A 25,064-nucleotide genomic window follows, 5' to 3' on the forward strand; every position below is an offset into this window, starting at 1 on the left:
ACATCTTATTTTTAAGGTTTATTTTATTTTTAATTATGTCTCTGTGTGCATTTGTGTACATGGGTTCAGGTGTCTAAGGAGGCCAGAGAGGTCAGAACCCTTGGAGTTGGAGTTAAGGATGGTTGTGAGACACCTCACCAGATCCTTTCTTTGACTTTTTTTGGGACAGGTTTTTATGTAGCCCAGGCTGTCCTTAAACTTCTTGTGTAGCCAAGGCTGGTCTCGAACTCCTGCTTCTCCCACTTTTACTTCCCAAGTGCTGGGATTACAGGAATGCACTACCATGCCTGTAAGGACTCCCATTTTCAACAGATTAGACATAAAGCCATCTTGGATGAGTAGGCTTTGGCTTGAGGAGAGAAAGAGTCAGCCACAGAAGAATCTAGAGAAACAGTTGTGTAGCATCAAGAACGGCAAGTGTAAAGATTAGAGTAAGCTGGAGAGAGCTGGGGAACTGGTGATGTTGATAGAGCATTTGCCACAACGAACCTGATGATCTGAGATTGATCCCCAGCAGCCCTATTCAAATAAAACACATGGGACTGAAGAGATGGCTCAGTGGTTAAGAGCACTTGCAGAGAAGGTCTGGGTTCAGTTCCCAGCACCCACATGACAGCCCACAAGCACCCATAATTACAGTTCCAGGAGAGCCAGTGCCCTCTTCTGACCTCTGAGGGCACCAGGCATGCATATGGTACACAGATGTACATGCAGGAAAGACACTTGCACACATAAAATAAATAAATCTAAGACAAACAAACAATGCTGGTAGTTTCAGTGCTGGGGGGGGGGAATTAGGAGGGAAGATCCTTGGGGCTGGATGGCCAGCCAGTTCCCCATAGGATATTCTGTCCCAAATGGCACATTCAGGGCATCCACAAACATGCACACACATAGACACAGAAAGCAGACAGGAAGCTGGGAGTCCAGTGGACACAGGGGCAGAAGTGGGCGGGGCCTGGGACCGGCAACTGTGGTCATACCTGCACAATCTATGCAGAGGCTGGCCAGTTACCAGTGACTTAAAAAACTCTCAACCGAGCGCAGCCTGAGGAGAACAGTTCTGATCGCTTCCTTAGGTGCAGCGGGGTCTCGGGGCTCTGGGGGGAGGCGGGGAGTTGCTACAATCCACGTTCCTCTGCGCCTGTTCCCAATCCATGCCCCTGAAGGAGGTCTGGGCTGGAAATATGCTTGACCATCTCTCCAGAATTTACCAGATACTCAGGACATTTTGCTGAAGGTGGTTCCCAAGAGGAGCCCTTCTGGGATTTAACGAGAGCCGGAGTGGCCCATGAGTTTTACTGGGCAGCAGCACACTTGAGGGAGCCAGGGATCTAGTCTGTAAGAGGTTGCCAGAGGGAGGTGATGACACTCTACATGTGTGGGACTGGGTTTTCTCAGCTGTGATTATCCACCCTTTGTGTCCTGAGTGGGACGCAGTCTTGACCTCACTGAGTAAGTTGCCCTGTGCCTCAGTTTTCTTGGCAGTAACGCAGAGATGTTAGGATTAAGGCAATTGTTCTGAGCCTTCCTAACGCTTCGACCCTTTCATACAGTCTCATGTCGTGGTGCCTCCCAACCGTAAAACTATTCTTTGCGACTTCATAACTGTCATTTTACTACCGTTATGAATCATAATGTAAATATCTGATATTTTCGATGGTCTTAGAGCTCCCTAAGGGGTCGCGACCCACATGTTGAGAAACTTCGGGTTTGAGGCTCTGGCTGAGTGCTGCGCATGAGCTAACCGCGCATTGCTGGTATCCTGAGTGGGGTTTATGACAAGACAAAAAAAAAAAAAAAAAAAAAAACCCGCCCAACAGAGCGCAACTGAGCTGGTGGCACTGGGTGATAAGGAAGAGTCACCAGGGAGCATAGTGGTCAGGCAAGGCATCTCTGCCTGATAAGACCCCAGAATACCTTCCTGGACGGAGTCAGGGCCAGTGGGAATCTAGGACCTGGAATTCTGAGTTGAGGATGTGCAAATGTCCCTAGAGACGCGGAATTCCGAGTGGCTAGCGTGCAAAAGCAGGGACAGACACGGAACGGAGGGTGTACAAAGGTCGGGAGGGACCCGGTATTCGGAGTGGAGAGCGTAAGTGGCCTGAAGGCAGGGCCCAGATGACTGCAACTGAGGCAAGGCAGCGGATGCTGGAGCCGGAGGCATTCGCACGAGTCGGGGGGGAAAAGAAGAGATAGCAGCGCCGGAGTGGGGGTAGCCAGTGCAGACGGCGTCAAGGGCTTCTGCGCTCTGTGGAGAGCGCGTCGGTTCCCACTTTGACAAGCGAAAGACTAGGAAGCACAAGAGAGCAGGGATCCTGGTCTACGGTGCGCTGGTTCAGAGAGCTGCGCCACTCGGAGGGGCCCTTCAGATGGAGGCCACGCCCATAACTCGCCACCAGAGCACCGCCCACTCCCCGCCCACCCCCATCCCCCTCCGGAATCCCGCGCGGCGCGAGGGGGCGGGCTGCCCGGGCCATGGCGCATAAAGCCTCTGGCCACCTGCAGGGCTACTGCTGCTCTGGCCACGGACTGGGACTCACCTTGCTGAAGCGTGAGCCTCGGCTTCAGTCATTTCTGTGGCCTCCGTCATCTCTGTCGCTGTCCCCTTCAGGCCCTGAGCCCCGCGAGCCCGGGCCGCGCACGCGGACATGGGCGGCAGCGCCAGGGCGCGCTGGGTGGCGGTGGGGCTGGGAGTCCTGGGGGTGCTGTGCGCAGCGCTTGGCGTTGTCATGATCCTCGTGGTGCCCTCGCTCATGAAGCAGGAGGTGTTGAAGGTGAGTGATGCGTCCTTCGGGGAAGCGGGACGCAGGGTGGGACAGTGGCGCTTCCCACCTTCCCACCACCAGGGAGGCCCAGATTCACCCCGAGGCTTGGAGGTCTGAGTCACCAGCGTCCCAGGGGCCTGACCCTTCTTACTGGAGCAGAAGTGTGGCCTGGTTGTTTCTGAGTTTCGATTGCTGCTGCCCTGACCACCAGCCCTTCTATACATCCCGGCTGGTGACTGTACCTAGTGACCTCCGTCAGGGCAGTGGGCAGCTGGTGTCCCTTGTATTATCTCTGTAAGGAAGGCTCCCTCGGACGCCCAGGTCTCAGTGGGCGCTCTGCCTGGCTCCTCCCGCCTAGATGCCCCAGCGATGCCCTGGCTCGCCCCCACGCTGCCTGCCAGCCTGAAGAGTTAAGCAGCTTTCTTCCCCCACGCTCTGGCAGAGACAGACAGTACCCAGGTCTGTGAGGGCAGGCAGCCCGGCCTCCCTCTTGATCTCAATGAGCCTTAGGTTTCGTTGCCCTTTCAACCGGGGACCTATATATTAGGCGGGCGGTGCCGGCAAGTCACAGACTCTGCCCTGGGAGCCTGTGTCCTCCGAATGAGTCCGGAGCTCATTAAGTCCTGGAGATTATCGTGTTATTACACTCCAGCTAAGGGTGTTTTTGAGACACTGGGCTACCCCGGAAGGGGAAACCGAGGCTGGCCTTTAGGGAACATCCAGTTAGAACTGGACCTGGGATATAGATGGGGCTCTTGTTCCGTGAGTTGTTTGACATCTTCTTAGCGGGTTTGTTTACTGGGAATTTAAGAATGGCTTCGTGGACTGTGCCCCGTCGTGGGTGAATGAAGGAGGGAATGAATGAAGGCTGCTCCTTCGTAGGCCTGGCTGCCACCTCCCAGGACTTGGCTGGCCTTCCAGATGGAGCTACAGGTGGCTTTCCTGGAGTTCTGGTGGGCAGTTCTGAGTTCTCTTGGCCAGACTGTCATTTCTAGTGCTTTGGATTTTCAACCCTTGTACCTGAAGATCCTTGGGGCTGGTGGCAAAGAAGTCCCAGGGTCCCAGGGGTTGCTGTATACTGGGGTAGAGGGAATCCCTTTTTCGTTGGAGCATCAGAACTAGCAAAGTAGCGGTGACAGCCTTGCCTCAGAAGCAGCCAGTGGTTTCGGCAACGCCAAGACCAGACCCTGTGTCATACCTAGCACGTGGGCTGCCTTCCTGCTCCTCACCCGGCTTGCTGTGGGTGGAGCAAGTAGGTGACCCCTGCTCCTCCTCTTTGGGGGTGAGGGGGGAAATCTCCCTTCAGGAGTGTTTTCTTTATTGGGTTCCCAGGCTCCCTTCAGGAGTGTTTTCTTTACTAGGTTGGCACAGAGACTAAGGATGTCTGCCGGGGTGGGGGTGGTGGGGTGTTAACGTGTTAGCACTGGGACTGCACATGCCTGTCAGGTCAGTGGGGCGCGTGGGGGGGGGCATCTGCCCCGGGCTTTCAGAAGGAAAACCGTGTTTGGCGGAGTTGTCCTACAGCTAGAAGCTTGGGGCTTTAAGTTTGAGTGAGCGGCTTCCAGCACCCTACGTGTGAAAATCCCAAAGGCGATTGGTTGGGGGCTGAGTGGCGTGAAGGAAGGAAGACAGGAAGACACGCCTAGCCCCAGACAGCGGCTTCTTAGACGCCCTGGCTGGAGTGTAGCCGACCTCCTGTGGGAGAAGAAAGCTCACTTCAGTGGCTGGCAGGAGGGTGGGGGCGGAGGGGAGCAGGGAGGGACCCCGGAGTTGGCTTTGGCCACTTTCGTTCTTTGCGACTTGAATGGAAGCCTTGTTTTTGAATTTTCATGTTTTATGCTTTTTTTTTTTTTAAAGAAGTTGATGTATAAAAGGCAGGAATACTTGGTTGTTTAAGAAAAAAACAAAACAAAACAGGGCTGGAGAGGTGGCTCACGTAGGACACAGCCTTAACAAGCTCAAAAGAGGCCTGAGTTTCAGTAGTTTACCCCTGGTTCCAAGAAAGACCACAAACTGAGATCACCCAGGTACCACCCAGGAACAGACCACCCAAAAGAAACTCCTAATGTTCCAACCATCGTAGATAGAATCACCTGCCAGCACCCACCCATCGCTTGTGGTGCTCTTCCAGAGGACCTGGGTTCAATTCCGAGCACCCACATGGGAACTCACAACTATCTGTAACTCCAGTTCCAGGGGACCCGACACCCTCACACAGGCACATGGGAACTCACAACTATCTGTAACTCCAGTTCCAGGGGATCCGACACCCTCACATAGACATACATGTAGGCAACACCAGTGTCATAAAATTAAAAATAAATTATAAAGAAAAAAATCAGGATGGGGTATAGCTCAGTGGCAGAGCCGTTACCCAGCAGGTAACAGACCTTGGCTTACAATACACACGGAGAAATTTCTTCTGATGTTATTATCATAGGCATAGTATCTTTTTAGACTTTTCAATATATGTATATACAATCGTTTGTGTGTGTGCCCACGTGTGTGTGTGTGTGTGTATGAGCCAGTAGACGGCCAGCAAACCCCAGCCGTCCTCCTGTCTCTGCCTTCCTATAGCCTGGGGATTCCAGGTACTCTCAACTATACCCAACATTTAATGTGGTGCTGCGGCTTTAAACTCATGTCCTGTTTGCCCAGCAAGCACTTTGCCCATGGAGCCACCTGGCCAATTCTGATGGCCATCTTTACAAAACCTGAACTGGATAGCATATGCCTTTCTTCCTTCTTTTTTTTTTTTTTTAATATTTATTTATTTATTTTTGAGTCATGGTCTCAGTTATGTAGCTCAGGTTGGCCTCAAACTCATTGAGATCCACATATGGCTACATTTGAATGCTGGGGTTAAAAATGTGCACCACTCATGCCTGGCTTAAGTAGTATGGTTTTTCTGTTCTGTGTTAGTGCTAGAAGTGTGTGTGTGTGTGTGTGTGTGTGTGTGTGTGGTGGGGGGCTGGGCTTGCCACACAAATAGAGGCTAGAGGTCGATGCTGGATGTCTTCCTCAATTGGTCTCCCCCTTATTTTTTGAGATAGGCTCTCTCATTTGGATGTGGGGTGTACCTTCTCAGCTAGACACTGGCCGTGAGTCCCTGGGATCTACCTGCTCCACCTGCCCCAGTGCTGGGCTTCCCAACCTATACTGCTGTGCTCAGCTTTGTTACTTTTGTTTGTTTGAGACAGAGTTTCTCTGTGTAGCCCTGGCTGTCCTGAAATTTGCTCTGCAGACCAGGCTGGCTTCAAATTCAGGGATCCACCTACCTATGCAACCCGAGTGCTGGGACTGAAGGCGTGCGCCACACTTGGCCACACCTGGCTAGGTGTTCAGCTTTTGTTTGGATTCTGGGAATCAGAACTGAGATCCTCTAGGAAGCTCTTGACCCACTGAGCTATCTTTCCAGTCCTGTTCAAAGGTTTCTGCATGACAGGCAGAACATGCCAGTCTACCCCCCCCACACACACTGTGTGGTAGTCCTTTGTTTACCTGTTCCTCTGTTGACTGGCTACTTCCTTTGTCCCAGGCTACAGAAAACACATACCCTCCTGTGTGAGCCCACAGACCCTTGCACAGTGTGATTCTTAGCCTGTGGACCCATTTCAATGTCATTTCATTCTTCCTCTCCCTGACAAGCTGGGGGACCACTCACTTCCCCTTATTTCCTCTTTCTTCACTCTCTTTGGCTTTCCGGTGGCTTTGATTCATATCTTCAGTTCCACGAGGTTGGGCAGGAATGTGATGTCCACGTAGGTGACTGGTTTCCAGAGCTTAGGGGTGCATGCCCACTGTGCCATGTGCTAGCTGGGGCCCATCCATCACTTGGGAGCTGGGCTTTCTCAACGAGACTGGGGCCTGATCTGGTTTGCTCCTCCGAGGGATTAGCAGATTACAAGGGAGATTACAAGCGCATTTGGAAATGTGCTGCGAGCCTGCTTGATTCTTTCTTTCTGGTTTGAACCCAGCCACAGTGTTGTGAAACAAGCCCAGGCTGCGGAATTCTTCCTTTCTACAGATAAGGGATTGGGCCATAGCAAAGGTCAGGGAGCTAGTTATCGAGCATGGCCTGTGGTGGACTGGGAGGGACCTCAAGTGTCCATGCTTGTTTTACCCTCCGCTGGGAGCAGGACATAGGCAAGAGCCCACTCTGTACAGTGAGCTGCTGGGCAGAGGCAAAAAAGAAGTAAGAAGGGCCAGGTTACAAAAACACATGGGCCAGTTGGTGGTGACGCACGCCTTTAATCTCATCACTCGGGAGGCAGAGATGGGCAGATCTCTGTGAGTTCGAGGTCAGCCTGGACTACAGAGTGAGTTCCAGGACTGCCGGGATTACACAGAGAGACCCTGTCTTAAACAAAAAGAAAAAGAAAGAAGCCGGGTGTTGGTGGCGCACGCCTTTAATCCCAGCACTCGGGAGGCAGAGGCAGGCGAATCTCTGTGAGTTCAAGTCCAGCCTGGTCTACAAGAGCTAGTTCCAGGACAGGCTCCAAAACCACAGAGAAACCCTGTCTCGAAAAACCAAAAAAAAAAAAAAAAAAGAAAAAGAAAGAAAACACATGAATGATGGAGGAAAATCTCTGTTCCTGTTAAAGTCCCCTGCCCCAGCCTCTTGCCTGTCATCCCAGCTACTTGGAGGCTGAAGCAGAAGGAATATAAATTTAAAGCTGGCCCTGGGCTGCACAGGGAGTTCAGAGCCAGCCTAGGCTGTACAAGAAATTCAAACAGTGAGACCCCATCTTTAAATAAAGCATAAGCTAGGCACATTGGTATACACTTTTAATCCAGTTCAGAAGGCAGAGGCAGGCAGATTCCTGAGTTCCTGGACAGCCAGAGATACATAGAGAGACCCTGCCTCTAGATAGATAGATAGATAGATAGATAGATAGATAGATAGATAGATAGAAGATAGATAAGATAGATAGAGATATAGATAGATAGACATAGATAGATGATAGATAGATAGATAGATAGAAGATAGATTAGATAGATAAGATAGATAGATAGATTAGGTAGATAGATAGAAAGAAGATAGATAAGATAGATAGAGATATAGATAGATAGATGATAGATAGATAGATAGAAGATAGATTAGATAGATAAGATAGATAGATAGATTAGGTAGATAGATAGATAGAAAGGTAAAAAGAAAGCTGAGGATATAGCTCAGTAATAGAACACTTACCTCATATGTGCAGAACTCTGGGTTTAATTATTCCCGGTACTGCAAAAACATAATAAATAATAATAATAATAGCTAACAGTTTTCTATATTTTCAACAGATTCATGGCAATTCAGTAACAATTTAGAAAAAGGTATGGAAGAGTTCACACCAGACACATGAAGTAGATAATGCTGGACCCATGATTCTTTGTGCATTTTTGTTTTATTTTTTGTGTATAGGTGTTTGCTTGTGTGTTCATCTGTGTACTGCGTGTGTGCAGTGCCCTCAGAGACCAGAACAGGGAATCAGATCCTCTGGAACTGGACTTATAGATGGTTGTGAGCCATCATGTGGATGATAGATAGGAATTGAACCCAGGTCCTCTGGAAGAGCAGCCAGTGCTCTTAACCATTGAGCCATCTCTCCAACCCACCATGACTCTTTTCGTAAAATATATACATGCATTTATTTGTGTGTGAGTGGAGGGGCTGTCCTCAGCATGCCTGTTCATGCCAGAGGACAACCTTCAGGAGTCAGTTCTCTCCTCCTACTATGTGGGTCCCGGGGATTGAACTCGAGTCCTCAGGTTTAGCAGCAAACACTTTTACCTGTGGAGTCACCTCACCAGCCCCAATTGTACTATTTTGTTCTTAGTGCTTTGAGGCAAGGTCTTGCTGTGTTACCCAGGGTTTATTTGAAATTCTCCTGCCTCAGTTTCCTGAGTGCTGAGGTAACAAGCCTGCACCAACCCACCTGGCCTCTGTAAACACAAAAATAGAATGTGTCCAAGAGTTATGGATTTAACTAAAAATAACAAGCAAGGCAGTGTCTTAGTTAGGGTTAGGGTAGCTGTGATGAGACACCATGATCAAAGCAACTTGGAGAGAAAAGAGTGTATTTGTCTTACACTTCCACATCATTGTTGATTATTGAAGGAAGACAGGGCAGGAACGCAAACAGGACAGGAACCTGGAGGCAGGAGCTGATGCAGAAGCCATGGAGGAGTGTTGCTTTCTAGTTTTCTTCCCATAGCTTGCTCAGCCAGCGTTCTTAGAGAACCCAGGACCACCTGCCCCGGGGTGGCCCCACCCACAATGGGCTGGGCCTTCCCACATCAATCACTAATTAAGAGAATGCTCTATAGGCTTGTGTCCAGCCCAATCTTACAGAGGCATTCTTCTGAGTTGAGGTTTCCTCCTCTCAGATGACAATAGCCTGTGTCAAGTGACACAGAACTGGCCCGCACAGGTGGCATGGTAATGCACGTCCTTGCCATTAAGGAACCAGCTGAAGGTGGCAATTGCCCTGTGACTTTCCTGGAGTGTGTGTGATAGTGTCCAGACCCAGGGCGTTTCACCTTGAACCCAGGCTGGCATGCAGCTGCCCATCCTCGGGGCCACCACCTTCATCCCAGGGTCACGTAATCTTTCCCATGTCCATGGTTGCGACACCTCCGCCGTCCTGTCCTTCAGGGGGTTTTCCTGTTGAGCTCACTCCAAGCTCACTCCTGAGTGCTTGGTCTATTCGTCTGCTGGTGCCTCCTTCATCTCATTTGTCCCTTAGGTGCAGGCAGAAGCCCCAGGCTGTCCATCCCTGCTTGCTTCTGTCTGCTGCTTCCTGCTGCCTCATAGCTGGTTCACCAATATCTTTTTTGTTCGTTTGTTTGTTTGTTTTTTGTTTTGTTTTTCGAGACAGGGTTTCTCTGTAGCTTTGGAGCCTGTCCTGGAACTAGCTCTTGTAGATCAGGCCGGCCTCCAACTCACAGAGATCCACCTGCCTCTGCCTCCCGAGTGCTGGGTTTAAACATCTTAACGGTACATGCCTGGGGGCCATAGAGGTACAGGGGTCTAAAGGGTCTGAGCAGGATGGACGTTGTCCCTCTGGCTGCCTGTGAAAAGCTAGGTGAGACTACTACACAGAACTAAGCTCAGACCCTTTGACATTCTCCATCTTTCTCCAAGTGAACCCCAAATTCCTCTCAGCAGCTTGAAGATCACCACTCAATATGTCTCCCTTTCCCTCCCTCAACTCAGCCACTCCCAGCCCATGGCCATCCTCCTGGTTTGAGTCCACTGTACTTAGTCCCATTTCAAAGGCCCTGGCATGTCCTGCAGCCTGAACTGGAGTAACGGACGGTTGTGCCCCGACATGTAGGTTCTGAAAATCGAACCCAGGTCTTCTACAAGAGCAGGTCATGCCCTTAACATCTGAGCCATCCCGAGTCGGGCGGTGGTGGCGCACGCCTTTTATCCCAGCACTCGAGAGGCAGAGGCAGGTGGATCTCTGTGAGTTCGAGGCCGGCCTGGTCTACAAGAGCTAGTTCCAGGACAGGCTCCAAAACCACAGAGAAACCCTGTCTCGAAAAACCAAAAAAAAAAACAAAAACAAAAAAAAACAAAAAACAAAAACCAAACAAACAAACAAGAACAAAACAAAACATCTGAACCATCCCTCCAGCCTTCCGTGCAGTTCTTTCTTTTTCCTGAACATGAAGTTGACCAGAGGAGGGGCTGAGGCACTAGGATGCCAGCAGATGGCTGTCTACCCCTCCTCACCTTGATTTTGTCCCTTTCTCTCACTACTCCCTATGGAGCCCCAGGGAACTCTAAGGAGTTGGGCTAGCCTGGGATATCTACACTGTCCCTGAGTTGTTTTGTGACCTTTGGCAGAGCTCCTTGGCCTGGCACTTGGAAGGTGGTGCTGATGGCAGATAGAAATTGTGGACACTTTGTTACCTGGAGTGTCTGTTGTTTCTCAAAGTTGTTTATTAGTATCTAGATGGCCTTCTGCTTCATCCAATGAGACAGACGCAGGGGCACATAGATACAAAGTAACTTGTTCTAGGTCACAACGATTTAGGTAACAGAACCAAGATTTTTAGTGAGCTCAAAGCCTGTGATGGTGTAGCCTCTGCTGATAGATTGTAACTTCTGGGTGGCGTAGCCTTTGCTGATAGATGAGTTTTGAATAGCCAGCCTAGACTGGAGAGGCCCAAAGCCGCTTTCATGGATTAGTCTCCCATTTATATGCATGGCCAGTGGGTGTATTCCAGGCCTTTGTCCCATGGCTACCAGAGAAGGTTGCAGGTTCATAATCCTTCAGGAGGACTCAAGTGGGAAAGTCTGCCTTTCCCCAGCTTGTGGCACGCTATGACCTTGGGGCTAAGGTCTGCCTGGGCCACTGTGGGCCACTCCCACAGTGGGGTCTGGGGCACTTAGTGTCAGGATGGGTATCCCTGCAGATTCCCTGCTCTTCAGGCCCTGGGTAGGGACACTTAGGTGTACTGGGATTTCTTCTGTTTTCTTCCTCTTTTCGGCTGCCTGGCTTCCGGTCCCCCTGGCATGTGAGTAGCTAGCTATTTTAGTTTCCTGCAGGGCTGCGGCTATGGCTATAGATGGCTTATTTTTAGTTTCAGACATTTGTTTCTGTTCCTTCCTGGCTCCTTGTAGGTCCACTAGTACTCATGTCTCTAGTGCGTGTGTCTGTTGCTATAAGCACCTGTTGGCGAATGTCCACACGCTGGCATCCTCAGGTGTGCTAACCCATACAGCTGGGTATATGGTCCGGTTGTCATATGTGGATATGCGTGTTTCTCTGTACCCCATGAGCAGCAACCCATCCACGTGTGGATGCAGGTCATTGTCTGGCACACGTAAACACACGCACACATGTGCCGATGCGTGATCCCATGTGCTGAGGGGCGGGGGACATCCATCCATGCATGGCAGAGTGGTGGCCAAGCAGGTGCAAGCCACTGCGCCCCAACCTCATCCCTGCCGAAGAAGAAAAGGGTCATTGTCACTATGTGGTCACCGTGTGCGGTAGTTAAGTGCTGCTACCTGGCATTGAAATCAGGCTTTCTTTTTTCATTCCTGGAAGGACTCAGGGACCCTTCCTGGAAGGATGGACTCCTTACTGTCCTCCCACAGTGACTCACCCTGATTCAAACCAACTCCAGGAGTTCAGCTACCTGGAATCCTGTGCACTGGCCTTTGATCCCGGCAGCTGACTCTGGAGCTGGTTCTGGGGAGGCCACTTGGTTCTCTGTAGAGCCTATCCTGGGTGCTTGTTGGTTCCTAAGAGGTTTGGCCCAGGCTGCCAGCTCTGGCTCTCTGTGGCTTCTAGAGTACAGAGGATTGTTCAGACATCCCTGGCCAGAAAAAGAGAGGCTCCAGGCCACCATGAGCCCCTCCCCGGGTTGCTTCTGGATGTTTGACACTGCTTACTTTAGGACCTGGGAGTTCAGCTGAAAAGCCCCCGACCTTTTGCTCTAGATCCAGTGTTATCAGATGTAGTTTGAGAAGGATTCAGCCAGGGACTTTGTCAAAAATAGAAACAGGAGAGGAGGCTGAAGCAGGAGGATTGGTAATTCTAGGCCAGCCTGGGCTACAGTGTAACAGGCCTTTAAAAAAAAAAAAGAAAAGAAAAGAAAAAAAGAAGAAAAGAAAAGAAAAAGAAAAGAAAAGTCAATAAAAATGGAAAACAAGAACAGAACAGGTGGCCCTTTTACCTCTTTCCTCTCCTTCTTCCTCCCTCACAGGTGGCCTTGGCCATCACTGGCCTAGGGCAGGGTCAGGCCCAGCTGAACTGTAAACAGAAATAAAAACCAGGCCTGGCTCAGCCTGGCTAAGCCTGTCTCTGAGTCTCAGGGGCTGAGGAGGTTCCATTGCTGCTCAGGGGTGATTTCCACTCCAAGCCTTGGATGGCAGGGGTGCTCTATGCCTTCTTGGAATCATGACCTCCTCAGACCTGGGACTTTCTTCTCTCTCCTCCTCACCTCTACTGCTTTGTGATATTCAGCTGCCTGGGGAGGGGAAGGAACAGGAGTGGCCTGATCCTTGCTTGCTTCCTGGCATTTTAATGAAGTTCCTTCCACCCTCCCTGGAAGCTTCTAGAAGGGCTCTTGGGCCGCTTTAGTTGTAGGGCTTCTTGATGACTTTTTGGTTCTTGCTGGGATGGGGCCTTTTTTACTCCTGAATGTTCATGGTTGGTGAGTCTTCACCTCGCCTCAGCCACACTCTGTTGGAATATGTCCAGGCCCAACTCACTGCTCTGTGCCTAGCCGTGCTCAACCCCAGACTTACACCCCACCCCCCTTGGGTCTTCACCTTTCTCTTGTCCTCAAAGGAGGACTCTGGCTTGCCAGGTGTCTTAACTTATCCTGACCCCTCCTCATCTCCAGGCCTGTCCCCTCACCTTCCTGGTTAGCTTGGCCTGTGGTCTTCCATACTGTGGCCGCCAGCTGTTTGCTCTCTCTGCCTCCCACACTTGAGCCCTGGGGTCCCTTTCCCGAGGCTGGCTACTGTCACCGCCACCTTTCATCTGGATTCTTGAACTTCTTTCCAACGTCTCTGGTCTCTCCAGCTCCCAGTACTATGGCCAGAGACAGCCTAGCCTTCCCCCGTAACCTGCTAGTAACCTGCCTTTGGATACCCTCCTTGCCTAGCCTCTGCATAGGCCAGGTCTGTGGTCTTAGGCCTGTGACATGTCCCAACGAGAGCCCTCTTTTTTTTTTTTTTTTTGTTTTTTTGTTTTTTCGAGACAGGGTTTCTCTGTGGCTTTGGAGCCTGTCCTGGAACTAGCTCTGTAGACCAGGCTGGTCTCGAACTCACAGAGATCCACCTGCCTCTGCCTCCCAAGTGCTGGGATTAAAGACGTGCGCCACCATCACCTGGTCGAGAGCCCTCTTAAGTTCATTTAAGTTGCACGTGCTTGAGAAGGCCACATTGGCCCCTGATGTTGACACTGAGGCCCCTCTGGCCCTGGTCTCCACCCCATCCGACTCTTTTTTCTTTAGCTCAGGACACTATACTGTTTAGCTGTGACATGTACCTGTATATTGGGCTTTTTCCTTCTGCCACGTTGTCCCCATGGGAATCCTAAGCTCAGGAGGGCAAGGACCTTTGTGGTGTTTGTTCTCTGTCCCCAGTGTTGGAACTAATGCCTGGCACTGGGCCTGGGGTTCCCAAATATTTAGCCAAAGTGGACAAGCCGAATCACAAGGTGTCCTGGGACTCTTGGCACTCTGAGGTCCCGTGCCAAGCTATGGGTACCGTGGTGCCACTGCCCTGCCATGGCAGGCCTAGCAGTCCTTTATACCACAGACTGCTCTTCAGAATAAACAGGTGCTGTGGTATAAAGAGCTACTTCAGGTTCCAGGCAGATGAGATGATGTGAATCTGATCCCCAGAACCCAGGTCAAAAAAGCTGGTAATTAAGCACCGGGGAGGCAGAGACAGGAGAATCTCTGGGGCTCAGTGACTCCGGACAGCCCTGCTAAACTGGGGAGCTCTAGGCCAAGGAGAAACCCTATCTCAAAAATCCATGTGGGTAGCATCTAAGGAACCACACCTGAGGTTGTCCTCTGGCCAACACACACACACACACACACACACACACACCCCGATATACACACAGACACATATACACACACAAACACATACATACATACACACACACACCCCGATATACACACAGACACATACACACGCACACATACCCCAATATACATATAGACACATATGCACACACACAAACACATACATACACACACATACCCCGATATACACACAGACACATACACACAAACACAGAGATACACAGACACACACAGGCACATACATACATACCCCGATATACACACAGACACATACACACACACACTCATACCCCGATATACAAACAGACATATACACACAAACAAAAAGACACATAGACACACATACCAATATACACACAGACACATACACACACACATACCCTGATATACACACAGACATATATACACACACACAAACACAGAGTCACACAGACACACACACAGACGCATACACAGATACACAGACTTACACATAGAAATACACATATACACACAGAGAGATGTACACACACACCCTGGTCTATCAGTCTTCTTCACAGGCTTCTGCCCGTCTGGCCAATCAGCATTCTGACTTCTACAGACACACACACACACACACCCATCTTCTCTTCCAACCTCAGGTGCTGTTCCTTCTGTCCGAATGCTTTCCCCTTGGCTCTTTTACTCAGTTCCTCTCCTGTGTTTCATAGTGTCATGTATTTGTGTTCTGTGGGACCTGGGAGTGACCCAGAGACGCACTCCTGCTCAGCAAGTATTCTGTCACCAATCTACACCCCACACCTGTAAGTGGGATTTTTTTGAAGACATTTCCTGGCCACCAGTTCCCCCACCTCCCCTGAGGTTCCTTGCGGGACTTTCCCTGAGCTCACCCTCCAGTGATCTCATTCATTTGGTTGATGTCTTACCAGGATGAAGATCTTATGTGTTTTGTACATGGCTTCACTCCACAGTGGTGACCTGACTGGGCTGGGACTGTGCTGAGGCGGGGGAGGACCTCAGGGCTATTATTGAAATCTCAAGCCTTGCAGCCTGACTCTGCTCCATTCTGGGGGGCTGTGGGTAAGTCATGGGGCTTTGGTGTGCCTCTGTCTCCCTGGACCACCTCCTGAGGCCACTTTGTGAGCTGGAGTTCATATGTCCCAAACCACACCGAGTGGCCTGAGTCCCTGGCAAGGACCACTCAGGGTCTGAGTCTCAATGTGCTTTCTCGTGACTCTAGCAACTTCTCTCTGGTGTCTGTGTCAGGGTGGACCCCATGTCTATGCAGCTGGCCTTCCCTAGTGACTGCTTTCTGGTCACAGCACAAAGGCAGTGGACCAGGAGGATTAGACCCAGTCTTCAGAGACATATGTTATCAGGACTGCTGTGGGCGGTGGGTAAATAAATCACACCCGTCTTAACCAAGGGCAGGAGCGATCAGGAGTTGGGGAGCCGACTTAGCATGCACAGCTTTTGGGAGTGAACGCTCTTCAGTAGCTCTGACTTGCAGTGGGCCGCGTGCACTCCTCTGCAGTCTGTATGTCCAGGTTTATTGCCAAAGCAGGGTCACTTCCTCCTGTGGGGCTAGGGTTCTCCTGCTGGGAACAACTGCTTCTCTTGCTAGTGATCTCTATCTCCACATATGGGGAGGTGTGACCCACAGGCCTGAAGAACAAAAATAAATGGGCTGCTATTGCTTACCTGTAATCCTCGCACTCCAGAGGCTAGAACAAGAGAATCGGAGTTAGAGCATCCTGACTACATCGGGAATTCGAGACCAGTCTGGGCTACATGAGATCCTGTATAAAAAAGGGGGGGGGCTCTCTGAGTTCGAGACCAGCCTGGTCTACAAGAGCTAGTTCCAGGACAGGCTCCAAAACCACAGAGAAACCCTGTCTCGAAAAACCAAAAAAACGGGGGGGGGGGGGGGCTCACTGACTAAAGGTTCTTGCCACCAAACCTGCTGACAGGTGTTCATCCTGTACCTATGTAGTGGAAGAAGAGAATCAAGTCCTTCAAGATGTCCTCTGAAAGAGAAGCTGCCTTTGGAGAACTCAGGTTGGATGGAGCTATGTCCCGTGGGTTAGTAGGAGGCAAGGGTGTCAGGTAGCCCAGGTGGGGAAGAAACCCGTGGCCCCCTAGTTAGCACCTGATCGTGCCTAGGTTCTACTTGCTGCCTCTCATGGATATGCACCTGAGATGCTTTCTTTGGCCCTGGGACAGCCTTTCTTGAGGGGGAGGCAGCTTATTAGGGTCAATTTTACAGCTCTTAGATTGTTGAATCTGCAGCTACGTGGGTTCCTCTCTTTCCCTTTTATGTTATTTCATCATCATCATTATTTTTTGGTGTTTGAGACACAGTCTTTCTCTAGAGTCCTGGTTTGAACTCACAGAGATCTGCCTGCCTCTGTCTCTGGATCGCTGAGATGAAAGGTGTGTGGCACCACGCCCAGTTTATCATCATCATCATCATCATCATTATTGTTGTTATTATTTGAGACAGGGTCTCACACTGTAGCCCAGGCTGGCCTCAAACTTTTGGCAATCTTTCTGCCTCTGCTTCCAGTCCTGGGATTATAGGCATGTGCCAACAGGTCTGGCCTATCTTTTTCTTTTGTTAAAGTCACATGTGTTTGTTTGTGTGTAGGGGGGGGGGACGTGTGTGTCACACACGTGAGCAGAGATCAGAGAACAAGTCGCAAGGGTCAGTTTCCTTCTTCCACCATGTGGAGCCCAGGGGTTGAACTCAGGTCATTAGGCCTGACCGCAAGGGCTTTAATGTCTGAGCCATCTCACCAGTCCCTCTTTAAGGACAACAAAGGTCAGAGGAAGCCATGACCTGTTCAGGGCCTTGGGGATGGTTGTTAGCCAGTGCTGGCCTGTTGTGGGCTACACTGCCAGTTCCGGGCTAGCTGGGGAAGTACGATGCTGACCTAGGGAGAGGGAAGGGAGCTTGGTAGGCGAGGGCCAGCGGGTTATTCTATGGTGACTTCCAGACAGGGTCCCTGCGCTCCCACCTACCTTCTCCTTGCTGCCATCCGGTTGCAGGAGTGGGACGAGTGTTTTGATAAAGTGGGAGAGACATCAGGGCCGGGTATGCCAAAGTTCAAGCTTTCTACCTCTCCCTTGAGGCTCAGGGTGGGTCCCAGGATGAGAGTGGGGAGGAGGAAGCTGAGCCTCCGTGACCTTCACTACACTAGGCATGGGCTTCCAGTGCAGAGGCGTTGATCCACTCTGGGCATGTTCTGCAATGTGTCTCAGGAGTCAGCTCCGGCCACCGACAAAGCAGCTGTTGGCTCTTGCCCCAGACTTTGGAGCATGCCCCCACCCTTCTGGGGTAATATAGGAGCTGCAACTGGGCCTCAGAGATGAGGCCTCTGTTAGCGTCCCTTCCTAAGCTGAGCTGTGCCCTCTGGGTACCCACATGCTCACCCTCTGCCTGGAGGAGAGGTATGAGGCGGGCCTTCCTGAAGGCTCACTGTCGATATCGTGTAAGAGACAGTGTCTGGGGTTGGCCTTGGAGGCTGGCGTTTCAGATTTGAGTTCTGGCTTTGCCAATACCCTGCTGGGTAACTTCAGGCAAACGTCTTACAATCTCTGTGCCTTCTCACTCTGTCCTGACTTTATGAGGGCGAGGAGCTCGTGCTTGTTAAACACCTAGACTAACAAGCTGGTGTCTCTTGCCATGTTGACACACACCCCAGGTGGCTCTGTCGTCTGTGCTTGCGACAGAACCCTGCTCTGCTTGCCGCTCTGAGACTTGGTCATAGCTTGCCCAGGCTAGTGATGTCTCAGGCTGATTCTGAAGTTGCTCGATTTTGCCTTGCAGAATAGCCTTGCTCCGCCATGGCCAGCTGCCTCTTCAGGGTACGCTCAGCTCTGGCCCAGTCTCCCATCTTCTTTTAAAAATTATTGTTTTAGAAAAATTGCTGATACAGGACAGTCGGCCACACTGGCATTCCCCCAAACCCCTTGGCCTGTAGATCTCTGTTAGGGTCAAGGACAATTGCCTCTTTGCCCGCAGCCTGCTGCAACAGGCTGGCTCCTGCCTGTGAAACCCCTATCTTATTTATTTTCTGCCAGGCTGGGGACTCAACCCAGGGTCTCCTGCCTGATGTGCCACAATGCCCAGTCCTTTTTTTTCCCCTTAAAAGACATTTACACTTACTTATTTTTTAAAAAACCTTTTAATTATGCCTCTCTGCATGGGTATGTGTGCATGGACTCAGATGCCTGTGGAAGCCGCATGAGGGCGCCAGATCCCCTGGGGCGGGAGTTACAGTGAGCCTGCCTAGGGTGCTGGAAACTGAACTTGGGTTCTTTGCAAGAGCAGTACACACTCTTACTGCTGAGCTGTCTCTCAGCAGTCTGCTTGCTTATAGAAGGGCCATACAGAGATCAGAGGACATCCCTGGGGAGCCACGCCTCTTCTTCTTCTTCCATCGTGTTAGCTCAGGGACTGAACTCAGGCTCTGTAGCAAAGTGTCTTTATTTGCCTGTTATTTTGAGACAAAGTTTCATTAAGTTCCTCAGGCTAGCCTTGAACTTACTCTTGGAGTCTAGGCTGACCCTGAACTTTCAGTCCTCCTGCTTCAGCCTTCCTAGTAGCTGGGGTGGCAGGCTTGCCCACCGTGCCCAACTTGGTTGTAGTTTTTTTTTTTTTTTTTTTTTTTTGGTTTTTTTGAGACAGGGTTTCTCTGTGGTTTTGGAGTCTGTCCTGGAACTAGCTCTTGTAGACCAGGCTGGTCTCGAACTCACAGAGATCCGCCTGTCTCTGCCTCCCGAGTGCTGGGATTAAAGGCGTGCACCACCACCGCCCGGCCCAACTTGGTTGTAGTTAAGTTTAGAGGCTTGTCCCGTGTGGGTCCCCTTCCTCCTGTCAGTTGCGCCACTAGCCTTTCTTGTCACCCCCTCCCATCTCTGTTCTGTAGGAGCTGAGGAGCTGGCCAGGGTCTAGGCAGGGTGCCCTGGTTGTGATGCTCTTCCCACAGACCCTGCACGGGAGGGTCCACTGTGTTGGCTGGGCAAGCAGCTGGGCTCTGCGGTGGTAACAGAGGGGTGGTGGTGATAGAACCTGGGTGGGTTAGGGTTTCCTACACCAGCTCCTGCTTTTAGCCTCCTGGTTTTCCTAGCCCCATCTCCATGCTTCAGGAAGTGCTAATTCTTCCACTGGCCAGACTGGGGCCAGCCCAGGGGTCATGTCCATCCTTGTGGCTATAGGAGTCCCGGGGTGTCAGAGCTGGCCTTTTGGGACTGGAGACCCAGGAAGGCTCCTCTTGTCCTACTTACCCCATCCTGGCCTCTGAGCCCTGCAGGAATCCTAAGCCCTGGCCCCGGTCCCATCTGGCCTCCTGGCACAAGAGGCTCCGCTGGCTTCCCTGGGCTGAGAGCCCATCTCAGCTGCTGCTCCGTTGTAGCTGGGGTCCTGACAGGCGCTGGCCTTGAGATTTCCTCCTCCTCTCTGTTCCCAACGCTCATCGTGCCTCCTGCTCTTTGTTTCTTACTATTGTGAAATAGGATGTAGTTCTAGCAAAGGTCATAATACACATTCATCAAGTTAAATGAGCCCCAGGTCAAAAGACAGAGCCTGTGGCCCTGCCGGAGGGAGCCCCTGCCCTCGGGTGTCCCTTGCCTTTCGTAGAATCCTTGCAGACCCTACTGAGTCTGGTTTTGATCTTTCCTCCAGTGTATACAAGCTCTGATTTTACTGTGATGTTCTGCTTCTGATGTTGTTTGCTGCTTTGAGACCAAGCCTTACTCCGTAGCTCAGGCTCGACTTGAACTGGTATCAGTCCTTGTGTCTCTGGGATGCCAGGCCCTCAGATGTGCACCGCCAAGGCTGGCCTCCTTCATATCCTGGATACGGCTTCTTTCACTAGGCTTGTTTTCAAGTTCATCTGTGTAATAGCGTATAGCTGTGCATCCTAGATCCTTAGGATGGAGGGTCTGCTTTCACAGTACCCGTCTTTGCTGGTGGCAGGTAGATGGTGGCACTTGAGGCTGTGAGGTGTGTGGACACATGCTCACTTCTCTTGTCCCCCTCTCTTTCCCACCCTGTCTGTCCTCACAGATCTCAGCCTCTTCCTCTGTGGCTCATCCTCTTCCTAGCTTTGCTCTTGAATGTGACCTTCAACCTGCTTCAACAGTGGGAGTCCATCCACACTACAGTGGGTGAGCTTGGGTTTAGAGTCCTTTGTCTGGCGGCCAAGCTTGGTTCAGCCTCCTGCCAGCTGTGTGACCTCCAGCAGTTGGCTCACCACTCTGACCACGGTTAGGTGACTTACTTTACCAGGCCACCACAGTGAAAGGGTGACTTGAGCAACCCTCATTTCCTTCTGGCTGTTCTGGAGGCTGGATGCCCATGGCTGCCACCGTGTCTCCTAAGGTCCACCCCCTTTAGCTTGCAGCCTGCCTCGTCCCTGTCTCCCTGTGCTCTGGTCGTCCTTGGTGTCTCTGTCCTAGCTCTTTTTGCTGTAGACTCCAGCCACATTGCATCAGGGCCACCTGGCGAATCGATTGCTTCACTTTAACCTACCACCTTGTTGTGGGTTCTAACTCCAGTACAGTCCCGTTTGAGGCCTGCGGCTGGGGTGGATTGGAGGTCATGGTTCCGCGCCATGTGGAACACTTTGGTTAGGACACTGTATGGCCGTGTTGAGATCAGAGTCTCTGTGGTTAGTGGCTGAGACCCTTAAAAGATTGGCTCCTGTGGGAGCGAGGAGGATGCCCAGAATACCTGAGGAGTACGCATTTGCTGGGGGTGGAGGGACAAGTGACACAGAAGCTTTGAGTCACCCCATGCTCCTATAAAAAGTGACCCCAGTAAATATGTTGCTGCCCTCATCTGCATGGGTGAGAATCACACCTCTTTGGTCAGAGGTCACCTGTCTGCCGTGAATAGAAAGAGTCCCCAAGAAAAACCACACAAGAACAGGGGTTTTTATGTTTATTTTGCTTATGTATTTATTTATATATTGTGGGGGGGAGGCTGGTTGGATTTGAGCATCGGGGTGAACTCCAGCTGCAATGTCCAGGGAGGTGGTGGCATCTTCAGGTACCAGCCAGTCACCCAGCTAGGTATCACTATCTTATCTGGGTTGCCATGTGCATATCTGATTCCTGGCTTCTGGCTGTTGCCTGGACTCCCTGTTCAATGTCTGTCAGATTTCGTCTGTTCCCATGGTGACAGACGCCCTGGTTTTCCCAATTCCTTGCTACTCCGTGGACTCTGCCACATTGAGTGGCTTCAGATCTGCCTTTGGGATGTTTGGGTAAGTGACTGGCTGCCCACTACTAGCAGGCAGGCTTCACAAGCAGCCATTCACCCTCTCCGAGTGCTGTGTGACCGACTAGCCTTCTAGAAGCTCTGTGGCTTTGAAGAGGGCCTGTGAGCATTGTGTGTGTGTGTGTTCATCTGTGAATGTGTGCACATGTGTATGTGGGCGCATTTTCTGCATTGGTGTGTATGTGGATTCCAGAGGTCCATGATGGGTTTTCTCAATGACTCTCCACTTTGCTTGTTTTGTTACTCTGAGACAAACTCGTATTATGTAGACAATCTGGCCTCGAACTTACAGAGCCTACTAAGTGCTGAGATTAATGCCATGTATGACCACACCTGGCCCAAAACTATATGTGTGTGTGCGTATTTTGATGGTGTTGGTGTTTGAACCCAGAGCTTCCTAGGTGAGCATTCTGCCACTATCCTACCTCCCATGCCCAGTTTATTTTTTGACTCAGGGTCTCTCACTGAATCTGGCACTTACTGATTGGTTAGACTATCTGTCTGTCAAGCTTCAGGGACCCCCCCTTTCTCCACCCACCCCAGTGCATTAAATGTTGGGGTTATAGACTTATATATGGCTAGGCTTGCTTGTCTTTTTTATGGTTCTGGGATCATTATCAGGTCCTCTTGCTTGAACAGCAAGTACTTGTATCTCCTGAGCAAACTCTCCAGCCTGTTGAGCCTCTTTGACTTGTAAGTAGGGCGCTGAGAGTTTGAAGGACTTTAACAGCCTAACCTGAGCCTTGGGCTCTACTTACTCAGAATTTATGTTGGACTGATCTTGTGACTCACTTTGTAGAGTGCTTGTCTTGCATACCCAAGGCCCTGGGTTCGATCCCCAGCGTCCCGTGAAGTTTGCATGGTGCTCCACACCTGCCATCCCGGCACTCCACTTCACTACCCTAGGGAGGGGGAGGCCAGCCTGGGCTAGAGACGCTTGTCCAAACAAGGATCTGTGTTGAAGGCTGTGGAGCTCTAGGGCGGCTAGCTCTTGCCTGGGATGGGAGCCTGATTGGCAAGTAGAGGCCAGCGGGAAAGACCTGCCAAGGGCTGGAGGCCAAGAGACTAGTGTGTCTGTCTTCTCACCAGTGCTGGTGCCTTGGCCCCCTAGAGAGGCCTGTGCTAGTTACCTAGGTCTAAAATTGTGGTTAAACTGAGAACCTTGTGTGTTGGGGGTCCGTGGCCCTCTCCACGCCTGGAGGTTTTCACAGCTCTTCAGCTGGTGGAGTCAACGTTCCTGTCTCTGCCTCCATCTTCACATGAGCTCCCCTGCAACCCTCCTCCCCTTCAAGATTTAGTTACTAGTGGTGTGTGTGTGTGTGTGTGTGTGTGTGTGTGTGTGTGTGTGAGACTGTATGAATTTATGTGCATGGTGATGTGCTTGGTGCCCATGGAGGCCAGAGGGCGTCAGATCCCCTGGACCTGGAGTTGCAGATGGTTGCGAGTTGCCATGTTGGTGCCGTGTGGGTGTTGGGAGTTGAACACTGATGTTCTTATCCTCTGAGCCATCTCTCCAGTCCCCTCCTCTCTCTCTTTTTAATTTTTCGAGACAGGTTATCTGTGTGTATTCCTGACTGCTCTTTAGGGCAGGCTGGCCTCGAACTCACAGAGATCCGCCTGCCTCTGCCTCCCAGTGCTGGGATTAAAGACGGCCTGGCCCCTTCCTCTTCCTTATAAAGTTCACCTGTCATTGCATTTGGGACCCAACCTAAATCCAGCCATTTTGAGATTTGTTCCTATTTTGAGACAGAGTCTCACCATGCAACTCATACTGGCCTCAAATTCACTCCGAAGCCTAGGCAGGCTTTAAACTCGCAATCCTCCTGCCTCAGCTTCCCAAGTGCTGGAATGACAGGCCTGTGTCACTGTCACCCCCTCACCACCATCGGGAGGTTTCACAGGGCCATTGGCCTGGCCAGGTATCATCTACGCGTGTGGATGTCAGGGTACCTTTTGCCCAGACAGCCCCACTATGGAAATAAACTACAGGAGAAAAATCATTAATTTGCTGTGATGATCAAGTCTCAGCACCTAAGGGGTGGAGGCAGAAGGATTAGAAGTTCAAGGTCATCTCTGCTAATAGTCAGTTTGAAGCCAACCCAGAGGGGAATGACCATCTGGGAAGACAAAGGTGGCAGGACTCTGCCCTCCCCCAGGGTCCCAAGCACAGAGGTAACTTTGGTTCATGGCTTTTTGTTCTTTCCTGCAAAAAAAACATGTTTATGTCCAGGATAATCCCTCCCTGCCCTCCCCGTCTTCCCTGTCCTGGCCCCCGGTACCTGTGCGCACTTCCTGCATTTTGTAACCCTTGGATTGGGCACCCAAATGGGTCCTGGGTCTTCCCCTTCTCTCCTCAGCCGTGTTTCCCATCAGCCAAGTCAATAGAGAGTCGGTACGCATTCAACAGCATGTCTCCGGGACATTGGGCCGGTTCCAGAACCATCTTCCCATGTCTTCCGGAGCTTTCTCAGGGGACGTATTAGTTTCTAGAGACACCACTGACTCCCCCTGGCTGGGTGCCTGGAAGCCACGTGTGAGTTAAGGTGCCACTAGGGCTGAATTTCCTCTGAGGCCCCAAGAGTCTGGTCATACCTCCCCAATTCAGCTCCTGGTGGCTGGCTCCTGTGTCCCTCGGCTTGTAGCCCCATGGGTCACTCTCTCCCCCCTCCACCTTCTGATAAGAACATTTGTTGTTGGATTCAAGGCTCACCCCCGTTCAGACTGTTCTCATAACCCTCAGTCATAACATCCGCAGACTCTTTGTCTCGACAAAGCCATGTCTATGTACTCTGATGAACATATTTGGTGGGAGGGTGGGATTCACCACACAGGAGGGATGGTGTAACGGCAACAGTCAGCCTTGACCAAAATTGAGAGCACATGAGAGGTTGAGGAAGGGGGATCACGAATTCAAGTCCAATCTGAGCTGTAAACTGAACACAAGGTGTTGGGAATGAAATTCCCCGTCACATCAGCCGCAGTCCAGAGCAGAAAGAAACAAATGTGTATGCACTTGCTCACGAGGTTCGACTTCTCCACTCCTACACAGTTCGGGACCCCTGCCTAGGGAATGGGGCCACCCACAGTGGGCTGGGTCTTCCCACGTCTGTTAACCCAATCAAGGCAATCCCTACAAGACGCCTACAGGCCAACCCAATTTAGACAGTCCTTCACCGAGGCCCTCTGCCCAGGTGCTTCTAGGTGCGTCATCAGAGGACATAAAGCCAGCCATCACAAGGTCATAATTTTAAAAGATAAGATTCATCTTTGGGTGTGCTTAGCTCAAAGTTGTGGGTTACACACGTAAGAGATTAAAACTTGATCAACACAGAATTTGGTCCCTGAAGGCACTTACTAGGCTTAGTCACCATTAGAGCTTAACAGTTAGACCCTTTCTCAAACAAACAAGCAAAACACCATGGTCCAGGGATGTAGTTCAGTGGGGAGGACTTGCCAGTGTGCACAAGGCTCTGCGTTCC

The 25,064-nt window shown here is 51.1% G+C and overlaps 1 protein-coding gene across 2 annotated transcripts in view; it reads left to right on the forward strand.

Moving 5' to 3' along the window:
• The first annotated feature begins 2,450 nt into the window (after window positions 1-2,450).
• The window catches only part of Scarb1 (scavenger receptor class B member 1), a 67,735-nt gene continuing 45,121 nt past the window's right edge, over window positions 2,451-25,064 (forward strand). For both annotated transcript variants that reach the window (XM_057764621.1, XM_057764620.1), the window contains exon 1: window positions 2,451-2,777. In XM_057764621.1, coding sequence (XP_057620604.1) covers window positions 2,652-2,777 — 126 coding nt within the window. In that variant the 5' untranslated portion in view covers window positions 2,451-2,651. The remainder of the gene's footprint in view (window positions 2,778-25,064) is intronic.

This window comes from Chionomys nivalis, chromosome 3 (genome assembly GCF_950005125.1).
Source record: "Chionomys nivalis chromosome 3, mChiNiv1.1, whole genome shotgun sequence".
Taxonomy (NCBI): Eukaryota; Metazoa; Chordata; class Mammalia; order Rodentia; family Cricetidae; genus Chionomys; species Chionomys nivalis.